The sequence below is a fragment of the Diaporthe amygdali genome (assembly GCF_026229845.1).
Source record: "Diaporthe amygdali strain CAA958 chromosome Unknown NODE_59_length_222216_cov_65_098826, whole genome shotgun sequence".
Lineage (NCBI taxonomy): Eukaryota > Fungi > Ascomycota > Sordariomycetes > Diaporthales > Diaporthaceae > Diaporthe > Diaporthe amygdali.
The window spans coordinates 112,163-139,272 of record NW_026517079.1 but is presented as its reverse complement, the minus strand read 5'-3'; the positions used below and the strand labels follow the sequence as shown (position 1 = coordinate 139,272).

The window sequence follows — 27,110 nt, the reverse complement described above, 5'->3', positions numbered from 1 at the left end:
TCTCTTGAATTTTGAGTCAAACCCAGGCTGACCACGCGCCTTCCAGTGGACCAAGCGTGCTATATCGGAGAAAAGCAGGCCGGCGATGGTACTGAGGTATTCAGGTAGACACAGATTCTCCCACCAGAGGTCATCCCACAAGAGAGCATGCCATAGCAGCTACAAGGTTATCTCATGTGGGTTAATCCCATGAATAGGTATTCCATAGGAGGTTATCCTAGAGCTGGTTATCCCATGATTACCTACTGTAGGCGTTATCCTACAAGAGCTTATCCCCTAGGAGGCAAATAGCTGCATCAAGCGAAAGCGATATCGCTGTCTGAAGAGAACCTGTTTGGCCAATAAGAGCGAGCTAGGTGGGGGTGACATCATCAAATGGTACGTACCGCAGTAGTGATGAAGCTTGTCATCGGAACCCCGGTACCATCGCGTCCTGGGCAATCGAGGAATTTCTTTGACTCTTACTGTAATAAAAAAGTATATCGCAAACCAAGCCCCTCCCCAACTTTGGAGCCCAGCAATTGGACTACTTCTGCACACCTCGCACCTACACAGCGTCACACACATGTGCAAGGCCTTTCAAGGCCTATTTCTCTTCCAGATTCACGCATCCTGCGTGACTGGGTCAGATAATCGAGCCGGCCTTGCTCATCCGCATTGTCCCGAGTGCGTGGACAGGAGAAGGTGTACGCTTGTGCAGCCAGAGTTGATGCGCCCAAAATGACCACCGTTTTCCAGAGCAGCCCGCCCGGGCAGGATCACGACCGGTTCGATGCGACCAACGAATCAAGCCCGCGCAATGTGCTGCCTCCCAAGCAGGACAGCATGGACAGCAGCAGCGGCACAGTCTCCGACATTACCCCCTTCCAGAAGATGTTGTCCGCGACGACGGGAAGTCTGTTGACTGGCCTCACCAGTATGTGCTGGGTCTTTACATCACTCGATCGCGGTGGGCACAAGGCTAATTGCAGGTAGTGACACCGCTCGACGTCGTCCGAGTGCGCTGGCAATCCCAGAGCCTGAGCCAACAGCAGAACGTCCTGAAGGCCACGGCCGAACCTCAGCACTTCGCCCTCAAGTCTCGCCAGGTGTTTCAGCCCACGAATCTCGGTGTAACCTCCTGCTGCAGAGAAGTCTTCTTCATGAACAACAATGCCGAAGTTTGTGTCGTTGGTCCTCACGTCGACGGGCCTCCAAGGGCAGACTGCGCGGTGCAGGAGACACAAAGGAAAACCTTCAACTCTACATTCGATGGCATGCGCAAAATCGCTCGGAATGAGGGCTTCTTCACGCTATGGAGAGGCCTGTCGCCTACTTTGCTTATGGCCATCCCCGCCAACATGATCTACTTCCCAGGGTACGAATGGCTACGATACGACAAGAGGAGTCCTGTTGCTAGTCTGGACGCCAACTACGCGCCTCTCGTGGCCGGGATCCTCGCAAGAGTCGTTGCCGCCACGGCCATCGGACCGATGGAGCTATTTCGAACGAGACTCCAAGCCTCTCATGGGGACACCGCCACGAGCCATGTCAAGGACACCCTCAACAGCATGCGGGAACAATTGAAGACGCACGGCTATCGCTCGTTATGGAGGGGCCTGAGCCTGACTCTTTGGAGGGACGTGCCCTTCTCTGGCATGTACTGGTGGGGCTACGAGACGATTCGAGGGAAGCTTATAGATGCCAGAGAGCGCAGCAAGGGGCGGGACTTGATTGGCGACACTGAAGCACGCCGGCTGTCGCAGAGCCACGAGAACCACCGCGACACCTTCGTGGACAGCTTTCTTGCGGGATCCTTGTCAGGGGCGTTCGCGTGTATCGCAACGATGCCTTTCGATGTCGGCAAGACGCGCACTCAAGTGTATCATGACAGCGGCAAGAGCGTGGCAGGCGAGGCTTTGAAGGGAAGCGCGGCGCCTGAGGAGCAGACAATGGTACGCCTTCTGCAGCACATCGTGAGGACTGAGGGCCCCTCTGGCCTGTTCAGGGGATGGCTACCACGCGTGATGAAAGTGGCACCGGCGTGTGCGATCATGATCAGCAGCTTCGAGATGGGAAAGAAGGTCTTCAGGGACGTCAATGAGCGGTCGTCAGAGAGGAAGAGGGAGCTTGATGTTGAGTAAGTAGTTCCGACTCGGACATCTCCACTTGATGATTATGGCATTGTTCGGCGTTGAAAAGGGGGTTTGATCTATACAAGGCGTTTAGCAGCTGGGGTAAGGAGTCATTACCATACCCAGGTGCGTCAGGTACCAAGGGCATATCTGCGGCTCAGATGCCCGGGTCGGTCTCCATTGGGAGCGGTCACCATAAGACCTGGCTGTACAACAGAGTATTAAATACCAAAGAGCTGTATAATATCATCATGAACCAGGGTATAGAGGCGAAGAGATCACATTATCAGTGCCATACAGATACAGGTGACGCAAGTGTGATAAGAAGACGGGATGGCGATGCCTGCAGTCCACATTAAGAAGCTTCAATAAATCAATTTCGATATATGCGAGGTTTCATTGGGAGTCAAGGAGACGAGAGCTTGTGCGCCTGCCATCTCACCTGGCAGGACGCCACCTGGGCGTCTTGGGCCACATACTGACCGTGCACAGTAGAAGGAGCGTCGTAACGGTAGCCGTTGCAGCTGAGCCCAAGGCGCTCCTTGGGGAAATCAACTTGCAGCGCCCCCACCCTTTTTCAGGGGACCCTCGCAGCTGCCGCTCCCCTGGGTTGCATTGCAGGCTCCCCACACCTGGGCATCGAACTTCAGACGTGCAGCACGCTGTAACCACTGGGCCGGCCCACTGACGGGCTCAGCCTCTGTCTGGCCTTGGCCCGGGCTGGACTCACCAGGTGATCTCATCCACCACAAGCTCCGGTATCACATCTTCATTTCTCTGCGTCTGCGGCGGGAAGTCCTGGGCTGCGATCTCAGCTCACTCACCCATTTCACATCCCATCCCGGTTGGCTCATGCTGCCGCCGCCTGTTCCTTGATTGGGCTTTCTACCTTTTCGGCATCCCGTCCTGCATCTGGTCCATGTGCTTGCTGATGAATCGTTGTGTCAGTTGACTCTCTGCGAAAAGAGGGTCTCGGCGCCGACTACCTGGATATCTGGACACCCCTCCCCCAGGATTCATCCTTTAATCTTCACCTGAGCATCTGGCCGGAGGCATTCTGTCCTTTTCGTCTTCTTTTCACGACATTACGAGACCACGACCACGAGGCCGCGATACTATAAGGGTCGCGTATGCAGGTTTGAGCATTGCTCTGCACGACATCCAATTTACGACTCCCGACGTAGCCGATCTGCTCGTGTCTGCACAAGACCAAAAGATCAGAACTTGCCTTATCCAGCGGAATAATCAAGGCTCCAAAAAAGTCTGCATGCTATGGCGTCGTCCGCGGGGCAGCCATGGAGTGGAAGTCTCACAGGTGCAGGCAAGTTCCCGGATCTTCAGTGACACACACCTGGCACAAGCTTCTGTGCGCTAACACACCTCGTAGCCAAGCTTGAGGCAGTTGGCAAATTGATGGGAAAGCTGTCCACCGACCTGGAAAAGCAGGACCTCACAACCGAACGTCAGTCGTCTCAAGTACGCTCTTTTCCCCCTCAAAGACCGTAGCTCCTGACGTTGTTTAGAGCGTGATGCGGCCTTGGAGGAAGTCAAGGTCTACGGCAGGGACCCAAGGAACGCAGATCCCATATTCACCAAAGAGGGGATAACGACGCTTACACGGCACGCCTTTGACACATCTGCTACGACGACCTCACACAATGCCCTGAGATGCTTGGCCAACGCGATGTTGATCAAGCCCGACGCCCGGCAAGTGTTTGTCGACCTCGGCTACGAGACGAAGGCCTGCGCACAGCTGAAGCGAGACACCTGGGATGATGAGTTCCTCTGCTCCAGAGTGATCTTTCTCACGACCTACGGGACAAATGTCGACCTAGCAAAGTTGATTGACGACCACGGGCTTGCGACCACTATTATCGCGAAGCTGGCCAATCATGCAAATCTGGCCTCAAATCCTGGAAAGTCAGCGGCAGATCCGATGCAGGATATGGCACTGGCAGATACGCTGAAGTTGATGTTCAACGTCTCTCATTTTTGCAAGGCCAGGGTCGAATCTTTCACGCCAGCTGTGCCTCACATTATAACTTTGCTCACAAAACGGGACCCGACGCCGTCACGACCACTTGACGGTCCATTTAGCCCTCTGATAAACGCTCTAGTCAACTTGAAGCTAGACAGCAGCGAAGCCCAGACATCTTTGTACCCGGAAGGCGATCAGCAAGCCTCTCCAGTGGAAAGACTGATACATCTGCTTGATCTTTCAATGAAAGCGTACAGTGATACCGACCTCGAACAGACCGTCACACCCCTGGTCAGCGTTCTACGAAGCATACACGAGTCGGCGCCAGAAAGCGTGCAAAAGGACATCCGAAGCAAAGTCCTCCCGGCCAAGGACGACCGAGAAACGATCCTCGGACGTGGAGACACGCTGCCGGCCCGGTTACTGCGTAACTCGACCAATCCATTGACACCACAGCTCCGAGACGCTATCTCGCACTTCCTGTTCGAGATTTCCGACAAGGATGCCTCCAAGTTTGTTGAGAATGTGGGCTACGGCTTTGCGTCGGGCTTCTTGTTCCAGAACAACATCCCCGTGCCACAGAATGCTATAGGCGCAGACGGCGCCGGGCCTAGCGGGCGGCCAGTGAACCCCATCACCGGGCAGTTCCTAGACCGAGAAAGCGGCCCAGACCTACCAGAGATGACGGAGGAGGAGAAAGAACGGGAGGCTGAGAGGCTGTTCGTGCTGTTCGAGAGGTAAGCTCACCGAATGAATCATTGCCCAGCTTATTTCTCAGAAGTATGGTGGTGCTAATTCTTTTGACAGGCTCAAGAAGACTGGCATCGTAGATGTCCAGAATCCGGTGGAACAGGCTTTTCGAGAGGGTCGGTTTCAGGATATCAAGGATGATGAGAGGGTGGAAGAGTTGGACTAAGCCGTTCGGCCATCGCACGAAGGGTGCTTCAAATTCACGGGGCTCCAGGGGGCCCGATTGAGTGGGAATATTTTCACCACGACCATAGCGGAAGATATTTGAGTCCGCAGGGGATGTAATGCTGGTATAGCGATACGTGCTGGTATGCTCTTGATGCAGGTAATTCCGGTAAGACAGTGATACCGATAGACCGACATAGACGCCCTTGTGCCATATCGTATCCCAAGCAGCAGTTGACACGAGACACCAGCAAAGATTGTCTCGGTGAACAAGAAAGAGCAATGACTCTGTCATGGTATCAATTGATTGATCCTACACGACTGTGACCAGCGTATACGTGTTCTACTTTTACACTATGCCTTGACATATGCATGTTGATGGCAAGTAAGGATATCTGCGGTTTAAGGGTGAGCACAGTAGCGGTGCGGCGCGGCGACTTGGGGAAGACATAGTAGAAACACGGTACTTCGCGCACTCTCCCGTATGATCTGCTTGAGTTATCTTGAAGATCCGATCTACCAAATTGAGGTTTCTTATCCTCTAAATCATTAAGATCGAGTCGCATAGGGCCACAGGTTAAGTTGACTCACTGAGGCATCCAGTCAGCTAGCGGGTCGGGCACTGCGATCAAAGTGAGCTTCCGTCGAATGTTTAGAAGCCCTGCAACACCTGGGGTTCAAGCATGGGTGCGTTTAACTTAGAACGCTAACACCTGTTACAGTGTTTACCTGCTTCTCATACGCGAATTCGACGCCACCCTTCTCATCCCCCTGCGATACCAATTGAATCTCGAAAACGTTCAGGGTCAAGTGACTTTGTGCGGCAGTCTATCTCCAGTTCAAGGACCCATCTATTAAATTCGTGTAAGTCCCGACAATGCAGCGTGTGACCAACCCATCTGCGCTCTGCCGCGCCCCTGGTCGTCCATCATGACGCGCCCTCCTATTTCACAACCGCATCGTTGCCTGTGCGCGGCATCTCAGGTCATCTCCCCCGGTCGCATCGTCCCGGACAGCATCTCTGAAAACTCACACAGCTTTGCGCCATAGCGGAGTAGCGTCCTGGGGCCCTCAACCCGGACGCGCCACCCAAGACGGCCGAATATCTGAGCCCGCGCAAGCTCGCGTCACTCTTCACCCGGACTGTTTTCAACAGCGGATCGCCGAGGGCGTCGCAGCACAACACGATGCCTCCCTTCGTCGAAGACATGTAAGGACGGCTTGCGACTTGATACTGCCCCACTCCTCTCCCCACTCAATGCCCATTCTCAGCTCGGCCCGCAGCTGCTTTGCGCCGCGTCGCATGGCCAATGTCAGCTGATGTATAGTCTTCCAGGGACGACTTCTTTGACGACGTGCCAATCCCAAACATTGGCACCGACATTTTCGACGACGAGGAGCCTCTCGATTCCGGCCCTGTCATCCCCGATATCCTGAGGGAAGAGGTCGCTGAGACAGTTGTACGGATCGACAACGAGGGCGAAGAGGACAGAGACGACGACGAAGACGCCGACGAGGACATAGAGAACGGCCTGGTCACCGACAACGCCGTCCCCGAGGCACCAATGGACGTGCCCGCTCCTGCTAGCGCCAAGAAGCGAGGGCGCGCCCCCCAGCCTGCGTCGCGAGTATCCACACCGGCCAAGAAGACTCCCAAGGCTGCGAAGGCGACGAGTGGTCGCAAACGGAAGGCCGAGGAGGAGGCAGATGAGCCTGCAGCCAAGCGCTCTGGTCGCGGTCGTGCTACTGTCGCCGCTGCGAGGGAGGGTATCAAGGAGGCGAGCAAGAAGCGACCCCGCGCTGCCTCGGGTACTGTCAAGGAGGTGCGTCTATATCTACGTCTACTCGGCTGATGCCAGTGCATAATACTGTATCTGTTACTCATATTCTTCATTGATGGTCCAGGCACCCAAAACCAGCCGTGGCAGACCTGCCGGCCGAAAGCCCAAGGTCGAGAAGGAAGAGCCAGCCGCCGAAGAGTACGAAGTCGAGGAGATCCTGGACTCGGGCGTGGACGCCAAGACCAAGCAGGCCCTCTTCCTCGTCAAGTGGAAAGGCTACGGAGAGGAGGACAACACCTGGGAGCCGAAAACGAACCTGGCGCACGCGAGCGAGATGCTGAAGGAGTACGAGGCGATCAAGAAGGAGCAGGAGAAAGCGGCAAAGAAGGAGAAGGCTGCCACCAAGAAGTCCGCGCCGGCGAAGAAAGCTCCTACGAAAAAAGCTCCGAAGGCTGCTGCCAAAGCCACTCCCAAAAAAGCTGCTGGCAAGGCTTCTGTGGGACGTCCCGGCCGTCCTGGCCGTCCCGGTCGGCCCAAGAAGAACTAGGGGTGGTTAAGTCAGGCGTTGAGGCGTATTGTCGGAAGGCGTGCAACATCTGCAGCTTGAAGGCTTGGGATGCAATGACACCGTTAAGATATCTGAATGGGCGTGGCGTGGCACTGCCATTTGCAGGTCGGGTGGTCTTTTTTTGACCATGATTGATGGAATTGGGTGGATATTCTACGGTGCAAAGTGATACCTGTCACTTCTTGGCAGTTTCTACGTTTCTTTGGGCCCTTATAGGACTTATTCTCTGCATACGGCCACGGTCAAAGGCTGGAAATGCTCGTGGGGGGTTGGTGCCCCCTGTTGCTGGATTGCAGGTAAACCTACGTCGAATGAGGTACTGAGGTTCAGCCGGAGACCTGCGTTCAGGAGCGTGGTCAACCCAGGGAACAAGAATCAGGAAAACAGCAAGGCTTGCATTTTATAGTGCTCCGAAGCTCAGCAATGAAAACTAGCATTGATTCCAAAAAGTAGATTGTGGAATTAGCATCCATCTAACTGTCTACGGTCTGAATGCTCAAATGGCTTGCTCCAGTTATGTCAGAAAAGCTTCCAGTTATAGCTCCCGAAAGTGATCCAGGACCCCGGGGAGCTTTGGCCAATTAAATCTAGGCATATGGTCAACGGGGCGGGTCCAGGCCCACCTGTCAGCTCCATCACACTTGAGAGTCAGCCTTGTGGGAAAATTAGTGACAGCTGTCACAGGCATCTCGCCATCAACACCATCCACCTCCCAGCCTGTCGCCCGCGGCCCGTCCCTACCGAAAGAGCACCCAGCCAAGATGGAATCCCTCCGCGACACCCTGCAGCCCCTCCTGCAGCCCATCACGCACAACCTCCCGGCCCCGATCCGGGACCTGGGCGTGTCCCTGATCGGCGACAAGTGCTACTCGTCGCTGGTGCTGGACATCGACGTCGCCGACGCGGACTGCCTGAAGCTCGCCGTGTCCAAGGCGCTGGGCGTGGGCATCGTGGGCGCCTCGGCGGTCGTCAAGGTGCCGCAGATCATCAACCTGGCGCGCTCGCGCTCCGCCTCGGGCATCAGCTTCCTCTCGTACCTGCTCGAGACGTCCAGCTACCTCATCTCGCTGGCCTACAACGTCCGCAACGGCTTCCCCTTCTCCACCTACGGCGAGACCGCCCTCATCCTCGGCCAGAACATCGTCATCACCGTGCTGGTCCTCAACTACAGCGGGAGGGCCGGCGTCGCCGCCCTGTTCGTCGCCGTCTTGGCTGGTGCCGTCGCCACCCTCTTCACCGAGGGCCTGATCGATGCCAAGACCATGGGTCTCCTCCAGGCGGGTGCGGGTACTTTGGGTGTCGCGAGCAAGGTGCCACAGATTCTGGCAATCTGGCAGGAGGGTGGTACGGGCCAGCTGAGCGCTTTCACGGTGAGTCTCAAAACCGGGGCTTCTCCTAATTTTGACTACGGGGTATTTCAGGTTGGAGGATGCTCATGTCACACTACCACCACGTCCAGCGACGGGTGGCTTCGTGAGCTTGCTTGTGCACGAGAGCATGTCTTGTTTTGGGGCAGCCTGCTCCTTGGGAGTCAAAGTTTCATGCGGAACACACAAGGCTGACTATTATCACAAACAGGTCTTCAACTACTTGCTCGGCTCGCTAGCACGCGTCTTTACTACACTGCAGGAGGTGGACGACAAGCTGATCCTGTACAGCTTCGTCGCGGGCTTCGCACTCAACCTCGTGCTTGCTCTTCAAATGCTGTACTACTGGAATCAGCCATCCGCCAAGGCGTTGGGCAAGCGGAAAGAGAAGATCCCGCAGCCCATCGCCGGGTCGTCATCCGCCTCCACCACGGGCTCTTCGACTGCCAGTGTCACCCCGAAGAAAGCGCCTACGACGCGAAGGAGGGGATGAAGAGCCCGCGGAGGCCATTAGATTATTGAGGCGTCGTCACGAGATCAGGCATTTGTCGTGGTTTATCTTGAGGTGGATGGAGAGGTGCAGGAGTGCACATCTAATGGCTGCCAGCCAAGACCTACGGTAGTTAGATCTACGCAAATGTAAGACCTTGATTTCCCGCCCGTGTCCGCTTTGGGGAAGCCCGCGATAGCCGTCAGCCGTCATCCAGATGTTGCCCGTCGGCGATGTCCCCCCCGTCAGTGGTCAGGCCCATGCCCGAACTGACTCGGCCAGCCGTGTTGCACATGACAGGAGGAGGAGCATCGAGCCAGGGATAGCGGATTGCTGCAGACTGCGCAAACTGCGGGAGTGAGAATCGCTCGCTAGGGATCGAGATTGGTTGAATATTCTCGATTCGACTGGGCACGATAACAAATGCGTACGTCTCGCCCAGCTGCTGGGCTAGAGGGCGGCTGTCGGCGGGATAGCCGCTTCAATATACCCGATACAGAGGGAGGGATGAGCTGTTCACTCATGCAAACAAATCACCAGACTCATTATCCGGCCGAGCCGTCGAGTCTGACTGAATGCTCCCTCGTCAGAGACGAAGACTGGGGAGAGCGGGGAGGGGAGGTGCGGTTGGATGGCGCAGTAGCGCTAGGACCAAAGACGAAGCTTTTGATGCCGGCGATGCGATGTGGTGGTAATGCAAAACCACAGAGCGAGGGACGTGATGAGTTGTCCGGATTTCCTTGGCCTGGCTGTCTGGACTGAGTTTGGGTCTTACTATGGCACTCTGCATGCAAAGTTTGTGGCACCGGCTATGGTCCCCGGTGGCCGACTGGGTTGCTGCGAGAATGGTGATCCTGCTGTCTCGCCGCTCGCCTCCTTTCCATCCCCTACAGACGATCAACGGGAGGCAATCAATCTGAGAGATAACGATCGGTGGGATCAGTGGTGGAGCAATGCGTCGCAGCCCTAGTCAAGCTGTCAACGTGATACTAGGCCTCGTGAGCGGTCTTCGTCAGTCTGAGATGGGCTGCATAATTCAGCCAGGCGGCTCTTGACGAATATGGGGTCCACCGAAATGGGTCGCTGACGAGCCTGACGAGGCTCTGATCGACCGGGGAGACCCGTCCCTGCTTTTTGCATGTGCATGTCATGTCGTCCAGACCCCGCTGTCAGCTCCTCGACCGTCGGTGTACGTGGTGAACCGCAGATCTTGCTCTCGTGTCCACCCCTTATCTCGCAGTCTCCTGTGCAGTACTGTATACCCCTGATTTCTATCAATGGCACCACCGGCTGGTTCGGACGTTCGATAAGGAGCAGACGGAGGTGAGGTCGAGAAAACAACGGGGATTTTGGCAGATATCATGGCGGCCCCTGCTGGCCACTCACCGCCACGCTATCTAACAAGTCCCGAGGACCAAGATGAGTGTTAGCTTTTAGGACCAATGGCGACATTTCCTGCGACCCTTTCAATCTGACAATTTGGGGATTGTATGGCTCATGTTGCCCGACTGCGGCTGTCCACGTAATAGGTTTCTTCTCGAAAGGTTGCACTACAGCCCAACAGGACCCCAAATATGCGGAATGAATTAATCACCTGGGCAGTACTTAGCAGTCCTTCCTGTAGGGTAATTTCTGCAGGAATACCTTTTGTCTCCTGTAGGATAACCAGCTAAAAGATAACCTCTTGCTTCATATAGGATAATCTGTTATAAGATGACCTTCTATTGGATAACATCTTAGCCAGGCAGGCCGGGTAGGTGTTGTCCATTCTGATCTATTTCTGCGTACTCTGGACTATCAGGCTGAGCATTTGGGATCCCTGCAAGTTTTACAGAGCACAGCAGATTGGAGACTGAGGCCGGGAATTTACGTCCGTGTGGTCGCATGGATGAGGGAGTCTGGGGAGGGAGGGTCTTTCCCCATAGCCCAAGATCTCCAAAATCTTGCAGTAGTGGAGCTTCTCCTGGCCCAATGACCAGCCGGGACTCGGTCGATACCCCAACGAGGCGGAAAGGAGAAGGGCATGGAAGAGGGCGAGGCGGGCAAACAGGGTCGTTCGTTTCCTCGTTTCCTTCTGGAAGCCGGGCAGGCTGAAGTGGGGTCTGTGCCGTCTCTTTGTGCTCATGTGCCCTTCGCTCGCTTGCTCTCCCTTGCTCTTTTTCTATCGCTCTCGTCCCGTTCCTGATTACAGTACTGTATTGCTGGCGACTGCTTAACCAGTACGGGGGCCCGCCAGCCGTTGTCCAAGGAATTAATTGCAAATCAAGCCAGCCCAGCCCAAGCCCAATCACCGTTTCTCCTTGCCCTGCCCCGTCTTGTCTCACCGCATCAGCAACGTGTTCCTGCCCCAGGCTAGCCGCGTTCGTTTGGTTTACTCGTAGAGCATAAATAGGTCGCTCCTGTCCGTGTGTCATGAACCGATTGCGCAATCGCTGGCTCTCAAGATCTAATATCCACTGTCTGCCGATTTACAGAGGTGATTACATTCAGGAGAACAATTGCGTGCTCGCTTGCTGAGCCGTTGATCAACACTGAACGGCCTACTGTATACTGTCTGAAGTACTTCACCGCGTTTCTTGTTCGAGCAGGAGGACTCCCCCGGACCAGCGTGGAACTTCGCGTCACTTCACCTTGCTTCTCGTCCCCACCTGTATCTCTGTATCTCCCTGTACCCGTCAGGGAGGAGGCTGTACTCCTCGGTCGGAAACGTCTCCATCCTACGTACGGTCAACCGTCACAACCGCTGGGCTGAGACGGACACGCAGCACTTAGGGCACACTTTCTCACCCCGGCCTCGGTCATCCTCTGGTCATTGCTTGGGGCGCGGAGGCGAAATTTGGGAAGGGTTCATATTTGGGCGTGACGGACGGACTGTCTCTTGCTCTTCTTCTACCGCTCTTGTCTGTTCTAAGCTTGGTTCACTCTTGATCTCAATTCTTGTACCCGCCGGCGTCGACACCACACCATCACCAACACCTTCTTGCTATTGCTTTGCGTTGTTCCGGTTGCTTTCTTTCCCGAGGTATCTGGGTTTACTGTCTGGGCCTACAGAGTTGTTTATACCTACACACAGATACAATGGCACCCGACTTAAACTCTCTCCCTTCGTCACCAAACCTGACGAAGGAACAAGCTCCTTTCAATGGACAGGGCAATGGTACTAACGCCTTCTCGAACGGGTCCTTCCCCGGCTCGAGCAATGGCAAGCAGCCCAACATCCTGTACATCATGGCCGACCAGATGTCAGCGCCCCAGCTCAAGATGTACAACCCGGACTCCCAGATCAAGACCCCAAACCTTGATGCCCTCGCCGCGAGATCTGTCCAGTTCGACTCGGCTTACTGCCCATCTCCGCTCTGCGCGCCTTCGCGCATGAGTATGATCTCGGGTCAGCTGCCCATGAAGATTGGGGCTTACGACAACGCATCTCAGATCGGCAGCGATGTCCTCACATACGCACACTATCTGCGGCTCCGTGGCTACCACACCGTGCTTGCCGGCAAGATGCACTTCGTTGGCGACCAATTGCACGGTTACGAGACCCGGCTCACCAGCGACATTTACCCGGGCGATTTTGGCTGGTCCGTTGACTGGGACAACCCCGAGACCAGACTAGAGTGGTATCACAATGCCAGCTCCATCAAGCAGGCAGGAGTGTGCGTCCGCAGCAACCAGCTTGACTATGACGAGGAGGTCATGTACAAGTCCACCCAATTCCTCTACGACCAGGTCCGGAAATCCGACGATCGACCTTTCTCTTTGACGGTACGTTTGATAAAAAGAAATGAAAATGGATGGCCGGACATCCAGAAGCCATGACATGCCGTAGATTCAAAACGAAAAACAATTGCGCCCAGCCTTTTGCTAACAGTATCCGCTCAATCGTATAGGTTTCTCTCACCCACCCTCATGATCCCTACACCATTGAGAAGAAGTACTGGGAACGGTACGAGGGAGTCGATATTGACTTGCCAAAGGTCAAGATACCCAAGGAGGAGCTGGACCCCCACAGCCAGAGGTTGCTGAGAGTGTGTGACCTCTGGGATGAGAACTTCACAGATGAGCAGATCAAGCAGGCCAAGAGGGCATACTACGGCTCCTGCAGCTACGTCGACGACTGCATTGGCAAGCTATTGCAGACGCTCGAGGACTGCGACCTGGCCGATGATACCATCATCGTTTTCTCTGGTGACCACGGTGACATGCTCGGCGAGCGTGGTCTGTGGTAAGTTTCGCCACACAGCTTCTAGGGTCTCTTGGATGTTGTGATACTAACAAAACCCAGGTATAAGATGAGCTACTTCGAGGGCTCTGTTCGTGTTCCCATGCTGGTTTCATACCCCAAATGGTTTGCTCCCCACCGTGTCTCTCAGAATGTCTCCACTCTAGACATCCTGCCTACCATGTGCGACCTGGTGGGCACGAAGCCAGAACCAGGTTTCCCCATGGATGGCATATCCATGATGCCACACCTGCTCGGCCAAGAGGGACATGATACCGTGTTCGCAGAGTATACTGGTGAAGGGACTGTTTCGCCGCTCATGATGATCAGGCGCGGCCCGTGGAAGTACATCATCTGCCCTGCCGATGGTGAGCAGCTGTTCAACTTGAAGGACGACCCTTACGAGGTGAACGACTTGGTGAAGAGCCTCTCGAAGAAATCGGCGAACCTGAGCGCCGAGGAACTCAAGATCAAGGAGGTGTTTGAGGCGTTTGGAGCTGAGGCGAGGGCAAAGTGGGATTTCGAGAAGATTACCAACGAAGTCCTCCTGAGTCAGAGGCAGAGAAAGTTTGTGTGGAAAGCACTCAAGCTTGGCCAGTTCACGAGCTGGGACCACAACCCCAACGATGATGGGCGAAACAAGTAAGCCATCATGCAACCATCTTGTTGGCTGAACGGCATAGCTGACATTTTGATCTTAGGTATATTCGCTCGCACATGGATCTGGACGACCTTGAGCGGATGGCTCGCTTCCCTCCTGTGGACCCTAACGGAATCCCGACCAAGAAGCTGCTCTCCCACCAAGCTGGAGCCGCTGGAGAATAGCTCTGGTCAAGCCACCCACGTTAGTCGGCATTGCTCGAACCTGTCGGCCCTTCCAAATCACCTTTTCCCCGAGGGACTGGAGGTAGATGGGCCAGTCACGATTGTACGAATTTCAACCTGGAGTCGGTCTTGGAATCTCATTATGAAGGAGTTTGTCACAACATTCATAACATTTGTCTATCTGGATCATCATGGTCATATTCATTTCATTGACTTGCCATATCAAGCTGGCGTCATTTGGTGCAGAGATGAAGGAGTCAGCGAAAGAATGTTCGGTCATGTCAAAATCATGAGGCGGAAAATGAGAGTACCTGTCAGGTACCTAGTTATTTAAGCCATGTGTGCAATTGAATTCCATCACCACGTACTCAAGCTCCCGGATTTTACCTCTTGACCATGCAGCCATGTCCTCGTCATCACCGTGTCACCAAACCAAGATGATCGCGTGCTCGGCAGCCGTTTGCTCACCATTGCCAAGAGTACCTAGGTACCTAGGTGGTAGTCTGAAGCAGAATTTCATCACTTCTCCAGATACTGACGTGCTTGCGTTCGTGCCTGGCGATCCCATGTCTAGCTCGCGGTAGGGCTGCAGGCTCTCCCGTATGATTGCTTGAATTCAATTCCGACTTCCGTTTTGGGTGGGCGTTCGGAGGAACCCGTTGCAGTAGCCTCGACATTGACAGTCGCTCCGTTTCGGGAGTCGACGGTGATGCCATCTCTAGCCCGGATGGCGTGCTCGGGAAGCTCTGAAGTGAACCCGGCCATGACACGGTTAGGTCAGCACAACGTTTGTCAGAAGCGAGTTGCGGGGGAGCAGGCCTGCGTCTCCGAAAAGTTGGGGTAGCTGTTTAGCCGCCTGGGTACCTAGGTACTGTACCGGGCACGGTTTCGCAGCCGCAGTGGGGCACGACCGGACAGGCCTGGCAGGCATGAAGCTCTCTGATTCCGCTCCAGCCTCGCGACAGCTCCGTTGGCATCAAGCAACGCTCAATTGCTGTCTGGAAAACAACAACCAAACTGCCCGACGACGCCCACTTTGGCGGAACCTCGAGGCTGTCTCACTTGTACCAATCAAAATTGACAACGACTGGATACTATCCCCAGAATTTCAAGTGTTAGGCCTGCCTTGCCTTGCCTTGCGTGGGTTGAAGACTTGCGACAATGGCTTCCATGAGCCCTCTGGCCGGAGCCATGGCTGGAGCTATGGCTTCACAAGATCAGCCTGATGGCCACCCGCAAAAGGGCTCTTTGAATCTGAGCCCGGATGAAGTGCGCGCCCTAGAAATGACCCGCCTCCGCTTAGTCCAACTCTGCAACGGCCTCGAACGCTTCAAGGCCGACATCTACAGGAGCAACCCGCTACCTAACCCGTGAGTACTCGGGGGTTCTCTGTGGCTCTCCTCTCATACTGTATAATGCGCCACTGACAACCCTGAAAATTCATAGCCAGAATCTCCAGAACTCTGCGCGGATTCTCAAACAAAACATGTCCTACCTCCTCGAGATAATCCAGCAACATTCCTCCACCTTTCAGCGCGTCGTCGTATACCCTTCCACCAACTATCCCGGTCGCACACAAGAAGGCGTGGTCATGCAGCTACTCCGGAAGAAGCTCGAACCCGACGTCGAGACACTTGTAGAATCTGCCCGCGAGGCGGCACTCGCCGCTGGCATCGACCCGAAGACTAGCTTCAACTCCACGGAAGACTCGCAGGAGAGGAAGGAACGAAATAAACGTGCTAGGCTCGAGGCGGAAATGCAGGGCTACGGGCGCAACACCGACGACGAGGACGAGGACGACGATAATTCCGATGACAGCGAGGAGGGCGACCCGGAACCCCACGGCATAGGCGATGTCTGGTTCGACTCTCGCGCGTGGTGCAAGACGCGGCTCGCCGAGTTCGTCAGGGACGACTATCAGGACGCTTACACGGCCGAGGAGCGCGCCATGGGTATCGAGAACGTGCGGACTGGCCTGAGGCAGAATCTGGAGGACGAATATGAAGATGAGGACGAGGATGAGGATGAGGAAGATACCGAGGGCGACCAGGCTATGACGGATGCTTCGTCTGTCCCTCCGAGTAGTGATCCCTCTTCTTCTCAGCCTGGCGGTGCGGGCCCAGGACAGCAGCAAGTGAACACTACGCGGCCGTCGGTGGGTGAGGATCCGGAGCGCATGTTGTGGTTCTCTCTCCGGGGAGACCGTGACTTGCCGCCTGGCATTGAGTTGGAGTCTCAGCGGGTTGAAAAGCCTGGCCAGAAGAGACGTTTCGGTGATCGCTAATCAAACATCGCTTTAGGCACAGCAGGGTATTCGTGAGAATGGCTGCTAACGCGGCGGCATCCGTAAGTCCAATTCAGGCTGATGTTCAACGGATGTGAGATATGAGCCGGTTTCGCCTAGACAATGAATGATTCTAAGCCATGACCCTCTCAACTGCAACACCTCAGCCGAGGAGGGAATCTGGGCGTCTTGCTGTGCCCGCCATCTCGGTGTCTCATACGAGACCGTCATCTTGACTCGTAGCCATCTCATCTTCGTAAATGCTTCCTCAAAGCCAGCACCGCTCAACACAGCATCACCAGACCCGGAACCAGTAGACGCATCAAAGGCACGCAAACCACCGGCGAGGTAAACGCGGGGATTCGGAGAACTTTTTGTGAATTCTCATGCTATTGCAGAATGGGTATCATGTACGCCTGTCACATGCAGATAAACTTTCGCTGTCTCCCATTCCCACGACCCACACACTTCTGATCTATGCAACCAACCCCCTGCACCGATGTCACGAGAGCAGACGCGCCCGCAGCTCCCCGCCTCGACAATCTACACACCCGCAAACGTCTGCCCGACAATCTCGCTCCCGCACATCTCGCCCCTCTGCTCCTCGTTCAGGGCGATCCAGCCCTTGAACTCATCCATGGTGATGTTCGCCTTGGCCAGCTTCCACTCGATGCTGCCCGGCCTGTAGACCTTGGCCTGTGTGTTCTCAACGCCTCTGATGCTGCTACCGCGCTCGGTGCCGTTCCAGCTGCCGTTCTGGCCGTTGCTCTTCTGAAGGATGCCGAACCTGAGGCCGACCTCGCTCACAGTGACGCAGATGGAGATGACGATCAGCACGATGATGATCCACGTGATGGCGCTCATCTTGGCGTCGGCCACGGTGTCGGACAGGATCTCGGCCAGGTCCAGGAACACACGGCACCGCTCGTTGAGGACCGTGATGCGCGGATCGATCTCGAGGTAGTCCCGGATGGCCATGTAGAGGGGGTGCAAGGTCGGTTCTGACTCCCAAAAGAAGTTGGGCACGGGGAGAATGTTTGATGCTGTGGGATGTGAGTAACTTTCAGAAGTACAGCATTTGGGGATTGATGAATCTTCCAGCGAACAGGTTCCTGTCGCTGAAGTGTGAATATCGGATAGGTGATGTACTTACACAAATTAATGTCGACACGGCTCTTGAAAAGCCTCCCTAGCAATTTGACGATCTCGGTCCTACCCATACTCAGCTCGCCTGTCATCGCAAGGCGCTTGGGCACGGGCTCCGCGTGCTTCATTGTCTCGGACATCCTCTCCTCAAAGCTGCACAGCTTCGTGCTCTGTGCCACAGCGTGACTGATAGTCAACTTCACCATGTGGTCGGACCTTGGAAGCAGTGTGATCATATCGTTGAAGATGCGAGGGTGTTTGATGTCGGCCGAGTACTCAAAGTGGAACTCTTCCGTTTCGTAATTGCCAGGCTCGAACGGCCTCGTGGCAAGCGAGATGCCCTTCTCGCTCTCGGCGAATGTGAGGTCGCCCAGTATGTCCTTCTCCTGGTGCTCCGAGAAGTTCCAGAAGACCACAACACCGTATGAGAAGACAAACATCTCGGCAAAGTTTTTGGCGTCAGGGGCCAGTCGATTGATAGGACTGAGGGACGCGCGGTCCTCGTCGCCTTCCCGTCCCATGTCCCGGCCTCGTTCATCCGAGCCGTTGCTCGTAATCGGCTGCAGATCCGTCGGACTCGATGATATCCCCCCTGGACTTCCGGAGAATTCATCATTGGCCCAGCCATAGTGCTCGTCCCTCCTCTCGCTTCTCTCGATTTCAAGATCCAACACCGTCTTTCCAGTTCCCGGTGTCTTCAGTATCGGCCTGCTGCGCACGCGATACCCTTCCGTGCCGTTCATCAATGGCAGGTGGTAGACCACGTACAGACAGTCGTCATAGAGCTTTGTCTTGGCCTCGTGCTTCGTCCGCAGGAACTCGGCCGTTGACTTCATCTTGAAGCCCTGCGCCGTGCAGTACGCTGTCAGCCGTGACAGCTTCTCTGCTCGCTGTCGTTTCGGTAGCCGCTCTGCGTAGCTCTTTCCACGGATTCCACCTCGCTTCCTGAGGACGTCCAACTCTTCGTCCCGAAGCGGCCGGTCCTCCTCTTGCTGGATGAACGCCTGCCTCCTGGCCCTCTCCTCCTCCCTCGCCGAGGCCTCATCAACATCTTCGTCCTCGGGGGAGTCGTCATCAGGCGCGTCTGGGATGAGGACCAGCTTCTCGCTGACCTTGGTAGTCCGTTGTGGGACGTTCTGTGGGACGGCTATTCGCGAGCCCGGCACGGCGCCTGCAATGGGTGGCGTGATGATTGCGTTCGCGGGCACGCCCGCCCTACGAGCTGCTGCGCGAGCCGCAGCTCGAACGGATGCCATGGCGCCCGGTTGGGGCTGGGGGGAAGAGCCTTGCATGGGTTGTAGGCGAGGTTGGCCGGATGGGATCTCGCTGGAATGGCGGAGGACGCGGTCGACAGAGATGTTCTGCATGCCCAGGGCCGACCGAGGTGCCATCACCCCGGTGTCCTGCCGCGGCACCATAGGACGTTGGGGCGGTGCCATTGTGAATAGTCCCGATTGTCAACTGTCAATTATGTCTCGGGCGCCAGGTTCTCGTGCGTGCTGGGGCAGGTTGGTCGGTTCGTCTTCGATGGTTGACCAGCTGTGTAATGATACCTTCTCTTCCAACCGCTGAACCTCTCTTTTATCGTGATTCAATTCGTATGCGATTATTGCTCTAGCTCCCCATGGAGCCTCGTAAACGAGTTCTTGAGTCGTGGACGGACTGAGCCGAAAGAGGTCGCGGGAGGAGCTTGCACAAAGGCGGCCGCCTGAAGAGCTCTGTGGTCAGACGTCATGCTTCCCGGCTTGGGCCTCTACTTTCGAATGCAGCCCTTCCACAGGGTTAGGGCTTGAAAGCGAAGCATGCCTTTGGTCGCCCAGAGCTTGCCTTAGAGCATCTCATGAGCACTACAACATGCCTTATCAACGTAATTGATTGAGATGGGATTACTTGCGTGTAAATGTGTCTGTCGGAAAGTTTTGAGGCTTGTGTTAGGCTCGAGTGGTGGCGGAGTGAGACACGCTCATTTCAAAACACGCGGTCACCACGATAGAGTCAGGAAGACCGGTTGCTATACAGGGAAGGCATTCACGTACATCAGAGGAGTTTGATACTTTCGATTAATCAAAGAACCATTCGCAATGGTGATACAAGTCTCTGACGGGTAGCAGAATGGTCTCGCTCCGACCATACCATCGCAGCCATGCTCTAGTCTACGCTACCCTGTAAAAACAGAGAGTCATGGTGCAGACTCCACCGCGAGTTTTTGAATTCCTGGAATCGCTATTTATGTTGATATCAAAAGTTCAGAAAGTAGTGAATTTAGCAGATCTCGCATTGCCTTTGGCTCCGTCGAGATCCTGCAGCGCCTCATGCTTAACTTGTTATGCATATCAGGATTGTCTACCAAGAGGTAATCATAAGACTATCTCAGCAATCCGAAGAACGAGCAAGCGATTACAGCCCATGTGTGTGTAAGAAAAGTTCCTGCGCAAGGATTGATAGACGAATCATCGAAATACATAAATTACAATACTTGTATGGGGTATTCTCCTGTAAAGAATCTCAAAACCAGCCCTCGCGACCACTATAAAGCTTAGGAACGGACCACCACAACCACAACTGGACATATTTTACTCCGTATCGGGCTACCGTTCAGGTCATCCACCATTTGGCACAATCTTGGCCGAGCCGTTCCATCCGCACCACACACCTGCCGAAACAAATGACTGCCGTTGCCAATCCTGCCAGACAAGACTATCCGTACCTCATCCCTTGATTTGGTTCAGGCTGTGGAGGTGATTGCCCATTCCATCCCGGCGGCGGGCCCTGCTGTGGTGGAGGCTGCTGCTGTAACGGAACGCCCCCTCCCTCGCCGTCCCGCTTCATGGACTGCACATCAGGACGGGCCTGTAGTGGCTGGGCGAAGTTGCAGATGTGGCATGTGACATCCTCGTAACCTTTCATAGACAGAGGTATCACGGGCTGGTGGGTGGTTAGTGTCGTTCAATTGGATTGGGCACGCCGGGTATGAAGGGGGCGAGAAGGGGTGTTGAGAACCTACGATGAAGCAGAATGTGAACCACGGGTGCGTCTTGATCACATGGCCGGAGTAGTTGCCGCAGTTGTGGCACTGGCAGACGACGCCCTGGTAGCCTTCGACTTCTTTGCGAAATGTGTGTTCTCCACAGGTGAATATTAGACACATCGTGAGAGTTGGGCGTAGGGTGTGTTGTGTTTGAGAAACAACTAGGAGGCAAGTGCAGTGTATAAGGCCGCTGTGGGGTCTCGTTAATTACAGGCGCTGGGTGCTCAGATTGGTCTCGTGATGTCGTGACGTCGTGACGGCTCAAGGAGTATTGCTAGATGCTCTGTCAAATGGCAGGCGTGGGTATGCTGTTGGCCGAAGGAAATGAGGGACAATTGTAGGTATCGTTGGCGAAGTTGTTAAGCTGGCTGCCTCTTAGGTCTGTTGCGTGTTGGACCCGTTTCGCATGTCCAGTCACCCAGTCACCAGATAATTTGCCGCGTCTGAGTTTGAGGCTGTGTCGCCTGGCAGGCCACTGGAAGTTAGTGCCAAGATAGCCCAAGCCCGACAGGAATTACAATCGCCAGGCGAGCGTGGCAAGCTTCGCCTAACCCTGTACGCACCCAATGACGCAAGGGGCCGATCTCGTCCGCCGCAGTCTTGTCACTGAGCGACACATTTGGGACCGCGGTCGCTACTGTAAGTCATCGTCCAGGGTCTCATGCTGGGCACAAGACATGAGCCAGTAGCCAGTGGGGCAAGCATGCTCCGCGTCACTTTTTGCATCACGACAGGAAATAACAAGGTGACAGCTCTTACCACCTCATCAGTTCAGATGCGAGGTCAAAATTCTAGGTACTGCGTCAAGTTCGGTGTTCCAACGTCAGGATATTATCTTACTATCTTTCTTAGTGATGCACTTGCTTACAAGGAAGCCATACACAGTCTTTGTGGCAACGTTGAAGCAGCAGAAATGGGTCGTTACAGATATGCTGGCTAGAATCAAGAAAGGCTACGGCGTGGGACAAGGAGCATAGACATACAGTCGGCGTGATTGGGATCACGATAGATATGTAGCGGATTTGTGCTCTTTCTATTCTCACCACTATATCAACATTGTGCCATGCTGAGATACAACAGGTTCATATGGCGCCGCTACTGGTTGTGGATCTCAAACAGGCAGAGGTTTCATCCTGTGAGAGTAATTGAGTCCACGGGTCAACACAGGCACTCTCCTCAACAAGAATATATAGAAAGTCTTCCAGTATTGGCTTGGGGTTGATTTAGGGTTGTCCAGAGGTGAAGTCGGTCATGAAGACCCAGTAGCAGGGGAGCCTGGTCCATGACTGACAGGGAGCTCCGCAAGGGTCCAGGTGCAGATCAGTGAACTTTTTGAAAGCTCCCCGCTGACGGCACTTCTTCAGCCTCGCAATATCCAAATATTGCACAATCTCTCTCAGCCCAAACAATTACTTTGCTTGCGACAGCCACAGATTCCTGATATGTCTGTATAGGCCAGACGCTCGTTCTACCGTCACGATGCTCTATGACCTTAACATCCACTGGACGCCGCAGACCCCGACCTCTGAGCTTGAGCGCACCCTCAAATTCAGCGCCTCGCTGGGCTACAATGTCGTCGCCATAAACCACACTTTCTCGGCACCCATACCCTCACAGATCAACAATCCTATACCACATCTTGGGCCTATCCATTCATCATTCCCGCAACACAACCACCACCAACCGTCCTCCACGCCCAACCCCACAAGCGACGATGCCACCGCGAGCAAGCTCCCCACGACCCTCCGCCGCGCCACAGTCATAGTCTCCGACCCCACGACCAACTACCGGCTCCCCTCGGTGGCAGCCGCCTATGACATCCTCGCGTGCCGGCCCACGACGGACAAGGCGTTCTCGGCAGCGTGCACGACCATGTCAGAGATCTCCATGATCAGCCTGGACCTGACGCAGTTCTTCCCCTTCCACTTCAAGCCGAAACCCTGCATGGCCGCGGTGAACAGGGGCGTCTACTTCGAGATATGCTACGGCCAGCTGGTCGGGAGCAGTGACCAGAGGGCGCGCAGCGTGTGGATCGCCAACGTCATCGAGCTGCTGAGAGCCACCAGGGGGCGCGGGATCGTGCTGAGCTCTGAGGGGAAGGGGGCGGGGAGCCTGAGGGCGCCGGCGGATGTTGTGAACTTGCTCGCGGTCTGGGGATTGGGCCCGGAGAAAGGCCTGGAGAGCCTCGGAGTGAAGCCTCGGGCGGTGGTCGTCAACGAGGGACTCAAGAGAAGGGCATTTAAGGGTGTTGTGGACATTGTGGATTCCGAGGGCAAGATACCAGGGCGTGATACTGAGGGCAAAGACGCTGGCGGAGACCATAAAAAGAATCAGACTGGCAAGAAGCAGCAAGGCCAAAATCAGCAACAACCCAAGGGCAAAAATGAAGGCGGCAAGCGGAAACATGAAGGCGGCGGGGATGATGGAGGCGGTGGTGACCAAACCTCGCTGCCGGTCATGAGCAAGAGGCAAGCCAAGAAAATGAAGCTGGCTGACAAGAAAGCAGTGTCGGAGTCAACGAAGAGTTCGAAGTAGCTTCATGGAGTAGAGCAAATCTGCATGGACGGCGTCCCGGAAAAGTCTATGATACCCCTGAATACGATTTACGCGAAAGCACAAATACGTGGAGGCTGGAGTCACCACTTCTTGCATCACGCTGAGAGTTGAATCTCATATTTTACTGACTGTATTATCGCCATTTGACATACTGGTCTATTTCATTAACATTACGATTGTGCGAGTCAGGAACGGTCAAGCACTGATCCAGCCGCAGATTACAAGCAGTGACAAGTGAGATCATCACCATAACTGCCCTTCCCTTCAACCTTGGCGTGATTCGCCTGTCAATCCATCGGTGCTCTGGCCCCTCTCAGTCGCTTGGCTTGGCTTTCCCACCTGCTCACCCCTGCCTTCTTCCGCTGCGCTCTGGCCAGGAGGACCGTCCGCATGCTTCGCGGGATCGAACACATACATTGGGAATTCCAAGAATACCGTCCGCTTCAGGAATACAGGCATTCTTGCATACAACTGTGGTGGGAACGGGATCAAGATGCTGGTGCGGTCGAGATAGCGCTTGTACCCGTCCCAGTTGGTACCTTTCTCATACCGCTTCTTCGCACCAGGCCTCTCGGAGAGTGGCAGGCCGGAGACGAACATGAGCAGCACGGTGAGAAGTATCGGTCCCAAAATCGAGGCATAAAGGGCGTTGTAGGCCTGCCCTCGGACGAACCCGTCGGCTGCAGAGGACACGGCGATCATATAGATGGCTGGGCATAACTGTCAGCGGGCGCAAACTCTAAAATGGGGTAAAGCCAAGAGATGAGACGGAGATAGCGTCTGAACCTACCGAACTGGATGATGATCTCGCCAAAGTAATTCGGATGCCGGCTCCAGCCCCAGAACCCCTTGTCGCACACGGCGCTCTTGTCCTGCGTGCTCCTGAACCTGTACTTCTCGGCATCGCTAACGCTCTCCATGACGAAGCCGACGGCGAACATGATGATGCCGACGATGTCCCTGCCCGTGCCGAAGCCGATGAAGGGGTACTGCCTCACCGCGGGCGAGTTGATGAGCGTGACGGGCAGGGAGACGACCCAGACCCAGATCATCTGGAAGACCCAGAAGCCGAGAAACGGGAAGAACTTGTCGCGCTTGTCGTCGAAGCGATCATCCTTTCCCGTCTTGAGGATACGGAAGAGCAGGAAACCCGACAGCCGCACCCCCCACAGCATGATGAAGATGGAGGGGACGATCTGCCGGGCATGCGGGCTCGGCCCTGAGAAGGCGAGGGTTATTATGGCGAGGACGACGAAGTTGGTCCCGCCAGCGAAGTCTGAGATATCACGTCAGTTGGTGTCTCTGGTGATTGAAAGAGTGAGAACGAGAGCCAGTACCTGTGAGCTTGTCGAACTTGAATGTGAAGGCTATGGCGAAGAAGAAGAGCTGATATGCCACTGTAATGAGGAGGGTGATGGCGAGGTAGTAGTCGTCCAGAACATGGACGGTGCCCGCCATCTTGGCTGTCTTCCCTTGGCAACGATATGGGGCTACAGACAAAGTTGGTGATGCCGAAAGGCTTGTGTTTACTTTGAGGAATGAAGCTAGGTCAACGGGTGTAGGCTGGGTCGAGTCTTTCCTTCACCTTGACTGTCCTATCATGAGCAGACGTTTCACAGACGTTTCGGCAACAGAAGAAACCGATAAATGTTTACGGGAATTCATGAATTGTTTATAGATGTCCGGGAGTTTGCTCATTATTGAGAATGTCAGTAAGGCCTATATTGTCGGTGTCATTTTGCAAGTCGTTGAACCGTTGGGAGCGATGGAGCCAAGAGGATTTACTGTCGTCATAGAAGCTGTTAGTAGCTATCCCTTGGTGTTGGTAAGCCCGGCTCGGCTCCGGTCCTGTCTCCAAATGTCCGGCACGCTTTGATCAGTACATGGCACTTGGACAATCTTCTTCAGGATCATCTCCTGTGAGATAACCTTCTATAGGATAACGTCTTATAGGGTAACCTGTTACCTCCTGTAAGATAATTACCTGGGAATAACCTCTTGTGGAGGACCCTCCAATCTCCCGCAGGATGGCCTCTTGTTGGATAGTACTGTATCTTTCTACTCAGGCCTGCACGTTGTATCGTGGCTGTGCTACAGCAAGTCGCACTGGAAGCTGTCAGTTCTGTCAGGCTGGCTGTCCTGCGCTTCAACAACATCATCATCGTCACCACTTTCGGACTCGGACTCGGAGGACTCGGACACCTTCGGTTCTCCAGGCCTGTTGCTCCGTGCCGACAATGACTTGCCAACGGGCTGGGGCTCTGTCCTTCAAAATGCATTCCGTGGCTATGCGTTCCTTACCTAACCACATGACATGCATTCTCTTGGGGGCACAATTACTGCATAGGCCTTCGTGTACCGACCTCAAGTTCGTCTCTTGGCAGGTCCCCTGACCCGCAGAGACGGCCTCCAGATTGAGGGTCTCGCCATCAGCGTTGCATCAGATTTTCTCCTGCCCTATGCAATATCGTACGGCCCAGGCCGGCCCAGCCAGCCCAGCTCCTCAGATCTCGTCGCCTCCTGTGCTCCAGTCGTTCCTGATGACAAGAAGATTACCCCCGGCCAAGCCAAATCCAAGCAAAAGTCGCAGGATCCCATACAAGAGATGACCTCCCAAGAATCCCTCTCATCTACCTCGCCTGTCCAATGCCTTGGCCGGTTCTCATCAGTCGAAGGACAGTACAGTGGGCGGTACCAACCCGCACCTCATCATCCCGTCAATTAGCCTCCAACTCATCTGCATGGCCTCAAGGCACAATGCACACCATACTGCGCCTTCGTATGCTCTCAGAGTTGAGATCGCGAACGCTGGTCTGTGCGAGACTTCGAGATCTCACTAAACTCTCAGTGCTTACTCGCCTGACAGGAAAACATTGCACGATTTTGTTTGTTTCTGGCGATGCCCGTCACGATCTCGTTGTTTACTGATTTTGTTCTTATTCTGGATTTGCATGAAGATTTTCGCTTCTCGTTTAGAACCATTATAACGATCATGCCATTACCAAGGGCCTGCTACCCGCTCGCTCTTGCTCGGTCGCGAAGCCACCACCCACGTCCCTTGCTGGTAGCGCAGGCGGGCCACCTAGGAGCTGGTGTTTCGCCACGGCCAACCTCAGACATGTGCCGTCAGGGGCTTGTCTCACCACCCCCGGCCAGGCCACACCCCTCCACCTTTTGTCAATGAGGCTCAATCTAGCAACAATAAGCTTACCCAGTACCGCGACTGACACTCGCCAGGGAAAAATCTCCTACTGGCCCGTTGCATGGGGCTCGCAATCGGCGGGGGTCAAACCAAGCATTTGACGCTGCCACCGTCTTGGAGTCGTCTCTTTCCTCGTCTTCAACCCTGGCCGAAACAGCCTCACGAGTGTCCAGGCATCGAGTCTTGGGTCTGCACAGGTTTGTAATCTCTTGTCCTGGCATCCCCATGGCCTGATGGTCCAAATCCAGACCACTATTGCCTGGCTGTGATGCCCTATTCTCTCTTCTCCCTCTCGCAAGTCGCCCCTTTTGCGTCTCCACCACTTTCATCTCATCCCATCTTTTCGTTCGGGAGAGCATCAGTCTTTACCTGGACCTTTCACTTCGTCATCCTCTTGTGGGCTCCTTTTGAGTTCTGTCAGGCACAGTCGTTTCGACCAGCGGAGGCGCCTCGTTCCCCCCGAGCCCGCTAATTACGTATACTTGCCTGAGGTGCGAGAACACGGCATCTAACCGCCCGGTTGCTGTTCCATGCTGTGAGGGCTTGCCAGTCGCAAGATCGGTCCACCCAGTGTAACGCACACTCCTTTCTGCCTTTCCTGCACGTCCATCCCTCCTTTCAGCCCAGATACGAT

The 27,110-nt window shown here is 54.9% G+C and overlaps 9 protein-coding genes across 9 annotated transcripts; 6 read left to right on the top strand and 3 right to left on the bottom strand.

Annotated features, from left to right (window-relative positions):
- Window positions 1-720: 720 nt before the first annotated feature.
- J7T55_000510 (uncharacterized protein) lies at window positions 721-5,008 on the top strand (the record flags this gene model as incomplete). The annotated part of the gene is made up of 6 exons (XM_053135793.1): window positions 721-916; window positions 976-2,119; window positions 2,182-2,240; window positions 3,502-3,576; window positions 3,638-4,829; window positions 4,900-5,008. 6 exons carry the CDS (start codon window positions 721-723, stop codon window positions 5,006-5,008), a joined length of 2,775 nt encoding a protein of 924 aa, XP_052986583.1.
- Window positions 5,009-5,937: 929 nt separating this feature from the next.
- Window positions 5,938-7,335, top strand: J7T55_000509 (uncharacterized protein; the record flags this gene model as incomplete). Its single annotated transcript, XM_053135792.1, has 4 exons — window positions 5,938-5,991; window positions 6,066-6,217; window positions 6,344-6,830; window positions 6,913-7,335. The coding sequence occupies 4 exons, from the start codon at window positions 5,938-5,940 to the stop codon at window positions 7,333-7,335; spliced, it is 1,116 nt and encodes a 371-aa protein (XP_052986582.1).
- A 782-nt stretch (window positions 7,336-8,117) lies between these two features.
- On the top strand, window positions 8,118-9,216 carry J7T55_000508 (uncharacterized protein; the record flags this gene model as incomplete). Its single annotated transcript, XM_053135791.1, has 2 exons — window positions 8,118-8,726; window positions 8,935-9,216. The coding sequence occupies 2 exons, from the start codon at window positions 8,118-8,120 to the stop codon at window positions 9,214-9,216; spliced, it is 891 nt and encodes a 296-aa protein (XP_052986581.1).
- Window positions 9,217-12,291: 3,075 nt separating this feature from the next.
- J7T55_000507 (sulfuric ester hydrolase-like protein) lies at window positions 12,292-14,260 on the top strand (the record flags this gene model as incomplete). The annotated part of the gene is made up of 4 exons (XM_053135790.1): window positions 12,292-12,978; window positions 13,104-13,438; window positions 13,499-14,077; window positions 14,137-14,260. The coding sequence occupies 4 exons, from the start codon at window positions 12,292-12,294 to the stop codon at window positions 14,258-14,260; spliced, it is 1,725 nt and encodes a 574-aa protein (XP_052986580.1).
- A 1,161-nt stretch (window positions 14,261-15,421) lies between these two features.
- Window positions 15,422-16,544, top strand: J7T55_000506 (uncharacterized protein; the record flags this gene model as incomplete). Its single annotated transcript, XM_053135789.1, has 2 exons — window positions 15,422-15,630; window positions 15,707-16,544. The coding sequence occupies 2 exons, from the start codon at window positions 15,422-15,424 to the stop codon at window positions 16,542-16,544; spliced, it is 1,047 nt and encodes a 348-aa protein (XP_052986579.1).
- A 543-nt stretch (window positions 16,545-17,087) lies between these two features.
- On the bottom strand, window positions 17,088-19,129 carry J7T55_000505 (uncharacterized protein; the record flags this gene model as incomplete). The annotated part of the gene is made up of 2 exons (XM_053135788.1): window positions 17,088-17,587; window positions 17,698-19,129. 2 exons carry the CDS (start codon window positions 19,127-19,129, stop codon window positions 17,088-17,090), a joined length of 1,932 nt encoding a protein of 643 aa, XP_052986578.1.
- A 1,258-nt stretch (window positions 19,130-20,387) lies between these two features.
- J7T55_000504 (uncharacterized protein) lies at window positions 20,388-20,838 on the bottom strand (the record flags this gene model as incomplete). The annotated part of the gene is made up of 2 exons (XM_053135787.1): window positions 20,388-20,615; window positions 20,695-20,838. 2 exons carry the CDS (start codon window positions 20,836-20,838, stop codon window positions 20,388-20,390), a joined length of 372 nt encoding a protein of 123 aa, XP_052986577.1.
- A 1,359-nt stretch (window positions 20,839-22,197) lies between these two features.
- Window positions 22,198-23,253, top strand: J7T55_000503 (rnase p subunit p30; the record flags this gene model as incomplete). Its single annotated transcript, XM_053135785.1, has 1 exon — window positions 22,198-23,253. The coding sequence occupies one exon, from the start codon at window positions 22,198-22,200 to the stop codon at window positions 23,251-23,253; it is 1,056 nt and encodes a 351-aa protein (XP_052986576.1).
- A 285-nt stretch (window positions 23,254-23,538) lies between these two features.
- J7T55_000502 (uncharacterized protein) lies at window positions 23,539-24,732 on the bottom strand (the record flags this gene model as incomplete). The annotated part of the gene is made up of 3 exons (XM_053135784.1): window positions 23,539-23,984; window positions 24,065-24,550; window positions 24,612-24,732. 3 exons carry the CDS (start codon window positions 24,730-24,732, stop codon window positions 23,539-23,541), a joined length of 1,053 nt encoding a protein of 350 aa, XP_052986575.1.
- Window positions 24,733-27,110: the final 2,378 nt, after the last annotated feature.